This window comes from Geospiza fortis, unplaced genomic scaffold (genome assembly GCF_000277835.1).
Source record: "Geospiza fortis unplaced genomic scaffold, GeoFor_1.0 scaffold115, whole genome shotgun sequence".
Taxonomy (NCBI): Eukaryota; Metazoa; Chordata; class Aves; order Passeriformes; family Thraupidae; genus Geospiza; species Geospiza fortis.
Genome location: NW_005054499.1, coordinates 619,449 through 627,778, shown reverse-complemented (window position 1 = coordinate 627,778; position 8,330 = coordinate 619,449). Strand labels below are relative to the sequence as shown.

Below are 8,330 nucleotides of genomic sequence, written 5' to 3'. Positions count from 1 at the left end.
AATTAGACTATTCCTAGTCCAGGTGAGGACTCAGTTCACATCTGAGCAGTCTGCACCAGTCTGCTGTACCTGATGTTCACAGGCAATTTCATTTTTCTTTGCAGGGACAATCTGTGGGATCTACAGTCCAAAGGCTGAAATCCAGTGATCTCCTGCTGGCTAAAAGGGCTTCTGCACATATTGACTAGAAGCCACTGGGATCAATTCAGAACACCAATACTTGCCTCTACAAGGAACCACATATTCCAGAAACATTCCCTTACCTTTATATTTTCCAGTAATCCCACACTGAGGAAATAACATAAGGACATTGTAATAAATTAACTGTTTTGAACACCCAGGGAAGTAGAGAGGACACATTTTACAGCAATAGAGGTATTTGTGACATTTTCATTAATATTTCCTATGAAAAAAACCCATAGCTCTTCGGCTTTGCAAAACAAGGGAGGTTTAAGCTCTGCCATCAGCGTTTTCCTATAAAAATAAATTTTTGTGTTTACTTGGGTTCTACAACTAAGCCAAATAGAAAGAAGAAGGCTCTTACACATAAATCTGCTGTTTTATGGCCCCTCCCTCTGGAGGCCAGAGGCATTCAGCTGGCTCTGTAAGTCCCTTCTGCAGACAAGCTCTAGCTCTGCTCAGTCTAGGGCTTCTTCACAGGACACCTTGGATTTGGCAGGGCCGGTGCTCCCGAGGAACAACCTGCTGTCATATTCCACTGTACAGTTTGCATTAGGTATGTTTTCTTCATCAAGCTGAAAGGTGAGTCCCCAAACATGTGAGATTTCTGTCCCCCCAGGAATGGAGAGGGCTGGCGGGAGCTGCAGTCGCGTCTTTGCTCCAACTTCTTACAGGAAGTCCAACTCAAGGGCTTGGTGAAGGGACACGAGGTCAGCGTGATTTGTGATCCTCCAGAATGGCATGTTGTGCTGCAAAGAGAGAGGACAGCCAGGTTCATGCAGGGATTCTCAGCTGAGGTGAAAGCAGGCTGCGTGGAGCTGCAGGGCTGTGCAGTGTGGTGGTTCTGAGCTCACCAGTCTCAGGACAGACCTCAGCCATGTGCACATCTGTATCTGGAGCCCATCTTATGTGCAGGGCTGTGTGTGACAGGCACCAGCACTGATTGTCAGCTGCTCACGATGGAAACCTTGGCTGTGAGCTGCTGCTGCAGCCGGGAATGCCTGTGCAGGGCTGGCAGCTCTGGCACATGTGTGTGAAGCCTGCAGAGTCAAGGTCCTGACAGTCATCTTTGCACTTCACTACTAATTAGCACAACTGAACAACCCATCCAGGCCTGTCCAAATCAATCAATCTTTTTGCTCCTTGTTTGTAATCCAGCCTGATGTATTGACCTGCTGCTGATCCTGAGCCCTGACTCCTCCACACTCCTGAGAAACTGCAATATCCTGACAGTCACAGGCTATGATCAGCATACAGAACCATAGAATCAAAGGTGGAAGGGACATCCAAGATTGTCACCATGATATTTTCTGAAAAATCCTCTTGGCCCAGGATTTTCTCCTGGGAAGTTGAGAGGCCTCAGAAAAGAATGAAAACAATATTTATCTGATTGTTTGGGAATGTGGTCTGGAGATCATTTACCAACAGATTCATCTTTAATTGGTTCCGTGTGAATTGTTTTTAATTAATGACCAATCATCAGCTGTGTCAGACTCTGAGAAGTCAGTCACAAGCTTTCATTATCATTCTTGTTAAGCCTTCTGATGTATCCCTCCTCTTTCTTTAGTATAGTTCTAGTATATAATTTCATAAAATCATATGACATGATAATGATATGATATATGATATGATGCGACATGACATGACAATATAATATAATATAATATAATATAATATAGTATAATATAATATAATATATCAGCCTTCTGAGAAATTCTCATCTCTCACCTCATCTTGGGGACCTCACAACACCACACAAGATCACTGAGTCCAAGCTTTCAACATGCTACATGCAACATGCTACACTAAGACACTGCTGACAGGGACAGTGTCATATGCAATCCTAAACAACAGTAAAAGAGAAACTTTAAGCACTCAGGAGCCAGAAAACTGCCCATCCTAACACAATGGAAGATCTCTTGCATCAAAGGCAAACTTAGCTCCTGGCTGCCCTGGCCTGAAGAGTTCAGCTTGGAAGGAGAGTCCTTGTAGGAAAAGGCTGGCAGGGAGGTCCCTTTGCACTGCCCCAGCTCTGCAGTCACACCCACCTGCTTGGCTGCCACCTCCTCGTCACGGCCATCTCCGATCACCACGTACGTGACCTTCTTCCCAAACCGTGACACGATCCTCTCAAAGCAGCTCTCTTTACCTGTCAAAGACAATCCCCCTGTAAGGAGCCTCAGGCAGAGAGAAACAGAGCCTGAACAGCTCCCTTCCTCCCAGTACGGAAACACTTCTTGTCTTACTGGGCAGGAGTAGCACCCAGTTCAGCTCCTGAGCCCACATGGGGCTGCTCAGCTGCAGAAATGGCATTTCCCCTTGTAAAGATCCCAGCTAATCCTCAGCAGATGGCACAATGCCAGACTTGGCACACTCCCTTACCTATTTTTGTAGCACTATAAATATTCTCAATGGGAAACACCTCGCCCAATCCATACAGAAGAACTTTGGCAAGAGCTGGCATCAGCTGGGTGGTTGTGATCAGGATGTTCTCACAGTTTTTTCTGAAAGAAGAAAAAACACTTGTAACAGCACATCTACAGGCAGTGGTGCCAGGACTGCTCCAGGCAGTCTGATCAGCTTCCCCAGGTGCCATGTGCTTTGCTGTCCTGCTTTCAGGAGGCATTTTAGGACAAGGTTTTGCAATTTTTACTTGTTTGCTTCTGGCAGAATTCCCTGTCAGAAAAACAATTTGGTGAGCATGGAGACCTTGCTAATTACAGGTGTTGCAGCAGAGACACAGGTGAATTTCTTGCCCTCAGTCACTCTGCAGCAGTGTGACAGGGGCAGTGCCCAGCACGGTGCTGCACCTCAGGGCCAGAAAGGGCTGAGAAAGCCTCACATGCACTTCCAGGTTCCATACCTGGACTGGATGAGCAGCAGGGATTTTAATGCAGTTTCCAGCCAGGAATCTGTCAGCACTTCTATGTCAGTCCTCAGTCTCTGCAGAGCTTCCCTCTTCTGTGGGCTAAGCAGGCCTGCAAGGTGAGGAACACATGTTTGCCTGGCAAGTCTGACACGGGGAGGGCTGTGCCCCTCCAGTGCTCTGCAATAAATAACACAACTGCCTGCAATAGATAACTGCCTGCTCTGCAATAAATAACACATGAATGCCTCTGAAAGCTGGACTGTCTCACAGCAATGAAAGAAACCAGCTCCCAGTGACATGATGAGCCCAGACATCCATCCAGGAGTCTGACCATGGGAACTGGGCAGAGAGTTATCTGCAATTATTTCAAAGCATTTTTCAGGATACAGACAAAGGCCCTTCTCTTGTACAAAGCAACTGCAGTAGCAGGGGTCCAAGGCCACAGAGCAGGGGAAGGAACTCCTACAGTCTCCCTCTCTGACTTTCTGCTTTTCAAGGACCCTTTCCACTTTAAACCCTTCTATATATCTTTTTTTTTTAACTACCCGCCCTTAATTTATTCCCATGCTTGTAATTGCTTTTAGATATAATTTTTATCAAGCCTCCAGTTTTGAATTAAAAGCAGACAGAAGTGGAGCCCATTTCTGGGAGCCTGCACATCTCTCCAATCTCCATCCATGAGGTTTGAGGCCCCCTCACTCCAGCCTTTTGCTACACTGAGCCCACAGAGGGACCCACAGCAGGCTGCCCTGACAGCTGCTTCATCATGCAGCTTTCCACAGGTCCTGAAAAACTCTGCATCCATGTTTCCCATAAGCAAAATATGAAATCATGGTCTCCCCCCCCACAAGAAATCAGGTAACTGCAGCACACTGAACTGCAGACCTATACTAGCAGATTTTTAAGGCTGAAAGTTGTAGCTTTGAACACCTGTTTTTTAGAAAATATGTCCCAAAAAACATTTATCAAGGGTTTTGTGTAGGCAAAGGATACCCAAGCCCACAACCAACCAGGCCAAGCCACTCTACCAGGTGAGCTGCTCCAGCAACATTCCTTTTCTGGGGATGGCAATGCCAAGATTCAGACTAAACAGAAAATTCATCTCCATTTGCTCACTACAGTTTGCATGATTATGACTGCTTTGGAGTTGAAAGGGAAGCAAAACTAGAAGGCTTTAAGTGACTTTGTGGAGAGAGAGCAGAGAAGTCATATCAAACTGTGAGCCTGACAGCCCAGGGGTGACCACTGTATTTCCTGACAATGGCACGAGCAAAGGCAGACTGTGGAGACATGAATGAGAGCTCCTGAGCAGCAGGGCAAATCCAGGCCACTGCTGAGCTGAGTGCCAGGCAGCCTTCCACACCCAATTAGCAAAGGGACACTATCTGCACCAAGCCTTTTGCCACTAGGACTGAGTGCCCATCCTTATGCCCAAGATAAATCACAGCCAGCACTGGCACACTGCTCAGTTTTGGAAGTACCCTCATGGGAATTTGATCCCAGCTAGCACTAGGAGAATGCTTTACTCCTCATGTCACACATCAGGAAAGCCAAAGCTCTGGGGAAGGATGGAGTCTGGCCCCACCAGCTCTGTGTGCTCAGCCCTCAGTGCAGGGCCCACTCACCTCCAACGTTGGTTTTGTATTTGTTGTAGATCTCGCGTACCCGGCGGTAGCGAAAGGCCAATTTCCTCATCCAGTCCACGCCCTGCACACCCACCGAGGAGCTGTGGTTGGCATTGCTGCCCGAGCCACTGAACCCATCCGTGGAGAAGTTGTAGTTGCTGTTCCAGGGAAGCAGATGTGTTAGGGGTGTTACTGATATATTTTCTGAAAAATACCTTTGCCAGGATTTTTCTCCTGACAAGCTGAGAGGCCTCAGAAACAAAATGTAAACAATAATTATCTGATTGCTTGGAATGTGGTTTGGAGGTTGCTTAGCAACAGGTGCCTCCTTGACTGGTTCCATGTGGATTGTTTTTACTTGATGACCAATCATGGTCCAGCTGTGTCAGACTCCCTTGTCTTTTATTATTCATTCTTTTCTAGCCTTCTGATGTCTCCTTTCTTCTATTCTTTTAGTATAGTTTTAGTTTATAATTTTCTTTTAATATAATATATATAATAAAATAATACATCAGCTTTCTGAAACATGGAGTCAAGATTCTCATCTCTTCCCTTGTCCTTGGGACCCTCACACCCACATTAGGTGTGCCACAGCAGCAGAAGCACTGCAGCATTTCTGGTGAGGCTGTTGATGGCCACAGCTGGAGAACACCTCAGAGAGGAGCTGCACAAGCACCTGAGCACCTGGAGAGCAGAGCCTGGCTCCTGTGGGAATGCTGACACCCAGCTGCTGCACTGATACAACTCCTTTCACAGCCTCCACTACAAAACCTTCTTTTACTCTTTGTCTGCTCCCTCCTCTGCCACACAGAGCATCCTTCCCACTGACCCCTTCCTCATCTGCAGCAATAAACCCCAGCACATGTTCCAAACACAGCATCCATGCCTTTCCATCACAGCTGCAGCTCCACAAGCAGATGAGCTGCTTCACCAGTTTGTAACTGCAGAAACCAAGTCTTGCTTCACCACTTCCCTGTATTTCATTCTCCCTGACAGATCTTTCTCAGACTTTTTCATGAGCCAGTTCAGCTCAGTAAAAAACCTTCCTCCCCCTGTTTGATAGTGAGCACCATAAGCTCTCAGAGGGATGCAAACCACAGGGGGACTTCCAAAGGTCAAGATCATGGAATCACAGGATGGTTTGGGTTGGATAGGACCTTCAGGATCATCTCATTGCAAACCCCTGCCATAGGCAGGGACTTTTTCCACTAATCTAATTGGAGTAACCATTAGATTAGGTTACTAATCTAATGCTGTCACCAAGAGATCTGAAGTGCTGGTTCTCCATTCCTCACTTGTCACTGAGCACAGAGGCAGCATTCAACAGTGGACAATGTAATTCACAATATCATTTCAAAACTCTTAATGCTTTTTAGGTCTTCAGAGAAATGCCCCCCAGCAAACAAACACTTTGCTAGGTTTCATTCCTGGCACAATGCTGAGCTCCATCCCTTAACCCCATCTGCATTTGAAGTCTTCACAAAACCTGATTACATCAGCAATACATTCAATACATTTCCTGCATTCATCAGTACAACCTTAGATCCTGGCCATTGTCATCAGATGCCACATCTTCTATGTGTACCTGGTCACACTCCTGTTAAAGACAAAAAAACCCAAAAATAAAGTCATGTTGTGGTAATCCAGAAACACACTAACATTTGCAAATTAAAGAAACTGTGATAGAAACCAATCCCTTCACACTTCCCAACAGCAACAAGCCACACCACACTGCCAAGTGCTCACCAGCCCAGAAATGCAAATCCAGGATGGATCAGACATCACTCTTTTTATTTGTACAGGTTCAACCAAAAACCCAGCAGAAACTGAGAGCTCCTGACCCTGGAAGGCTGCAGAATTCCTCTCAGCTAAGAGAGGAATTCTGATTTGGCTGTGCTTACAACAAGCACTAAGAGGCTCTGAAGCACAGAGCCCTCACAGAGTGATGTGTAATTGTGACATGGTAATGTGGAGTTCTGCCTTTCAAACACATTTGTCATGTACCTCCAAGTCATTGAAAAACAAGTGAGTATCAGCAACTTCAAAAATCATCTCCTCCATGGATAGACCTGAGCCAATAACTAGAGTTGGATCCTGGAAAAACACAAAAAGAAAATGTAAATGCACTGTGGATACAGGCAGGAGGGAATTGTCATAAATCTCTCATCAGTTAAATTGCACAGAACTTCCACTGTATATCAAACCTGGCATAATTCCAGCTACATTCAATGGTGTGAACTACAATTTCCCTCGTATTTTAAACAACTCAATTTAAAAAAACCAAAAAAACCAAACACTTCAGTGCCCCACAGGAGAGACTGCTACATTTTCACAGTCAGCACATACAAAACATTGAAAAATCTACAATGTTTTTTGGCAGAGAAAAAACACTTCTTTCCCCTATGTGCAAGGACCTCAGTTACTCCCAGTGAGGATGAAACCAGTTTGACAGACCTCCACTGTAAGAAAGGGCATGGTGGTGATGTCCATATCCTAGCTCTGTATAAAGCCAAATTTAGTTCTTTCCCTGGCCCAAACTGCCAACAACTTAAAAGTACCACTATAGAGAATTAAAAAAAAACCAACAAACCCAAACTATTCCTTCTCCAAAGACTAACATTTAATTCTGCATAACAGAAATAGGTTTTCTTCCATGGAAAAGACAGTATTACCTTGCCATATTTTTGAGCATAAGACCCTGTGAGAAGAGAATGGAAGATGATGATGGTCTCATCCAGGTCCCAGAGAAACACCCTCTGCAGAGAGAGCAAGAGGAGGTTAGAGCTGAGAGATTCCAGGCACTGAACTGCAATAAAGGAACAAGTTCTAATTTTGTGGTTAGCTGCAGTATGCTCTAACAGGTATGAACAATTGTCATCTTACAGGCTGAACACATTCAACTCTTCAGTTCATTGCAGTGGAGTTTATTTATAAGCACACATTCAGGCTATGGCTGTTTGGTCAAACTATTTCAAAAGCTTCTCTTGCTTTTATAGTTATGAAAGTAAAGCTTAAGAGTGCTAATGAATTTTAGAACCCTGCTGAGGTGAAGTGTATTTCCTGTGATCTGGAGAGCACCAGGTGCATGCCCCTGGTGTTTGTCAGAGAAAACTTTGTTATAAATAAGGCAATGGGCTGCCATCAGGAATGGCAGAGCTTTGGTACAGAAGGACTTTGAGAGCTGGGCCAACAGGTGGGGTGGAAAAACCCTTCACACAAGTCCAGGCTGAAGGAGCTGGAGGACAAACTGGACACCAGGACAAGCCAGCAGCACACTCTCCCTGTGGAGCAGGTGACTTTCCTTCTGGAGTGTGCCACATGTGCCAGAAAGGAGGTGATGTCTCAACCTATTTGGCACCGGGAAGGTCACCCCAGACTGCATCCCTGGTCCCAGGGATCTGTGAGGAATTGAGAGTTGCCAGCAAAATGCTACTGAGATGGTCAGCACACCACAGGAGAGGCTAAGGAAACTGGGATGGCTTTTCTCAGCAAAGAGGATACTAAAGGATATCCAACAGGAGACCACAACTAATTGAAAGGGAACTGCAAAGGAGATAGAGACAAATTCTTTTCAGTAGCGGCAGATGGAAAATTGCTGTGGAAGAAGAAGGGGAAATCTGCAGCATGAGAAAGTGCAGACAGACAAGCTCTTTCCC

The 8,330-nt window shown here is 45.6% G+C and overlaps 1 protein-coding gene across 2 annotated transcripts in view; it reads right to left on the bottom strand.

Moving 5' to 3' along the window:
* Nucleotides 1–249: 249 nt before the first annotated feature.
* EYA3 (EYA transcriptional coactivator and phosphatase 3) overlaps nt 250–8,330 on the bottom strand; it is a 36,130-nt gene continuing 28,049 nt past the window's right edge. For both annotated transcript variants that reach the window (XM_031063357.1, XM_005428693.3), the window contains 8 exons: nt 7,347–7,430; nt 6,679–6,768; nt 6,213–6,271; nt 4,675–4,832; nt 3,044–3,158; nt 2,563–2,684; nt 2,229–2,329; nt 250–929 (listed from right to left, as the gene is read on the bottom strand). In XM_031063357.1, coding sequence (XP_030919217.1) covers nt 849–929; nt 2,229–2,329; nt 2,563–2,684; nt 3,044–3,158; nt 4,675–4,832; nt 6,213–6,271; nt 6,679–6,768; nt 7,347–7,430 — 810 coding nt within the window. In that variant the 3' untranslated portion in view covers nt 250–848. The remainder of the gene's footprint in view (nt 930–2,228; nt 2,330–2,562; nt 2,685–3,043; nt 3,159–4,674; nt 4,833–6,212; nt 6,272–6,678; nt 6,769–7,346; nt 7,431–8,330) is intronic.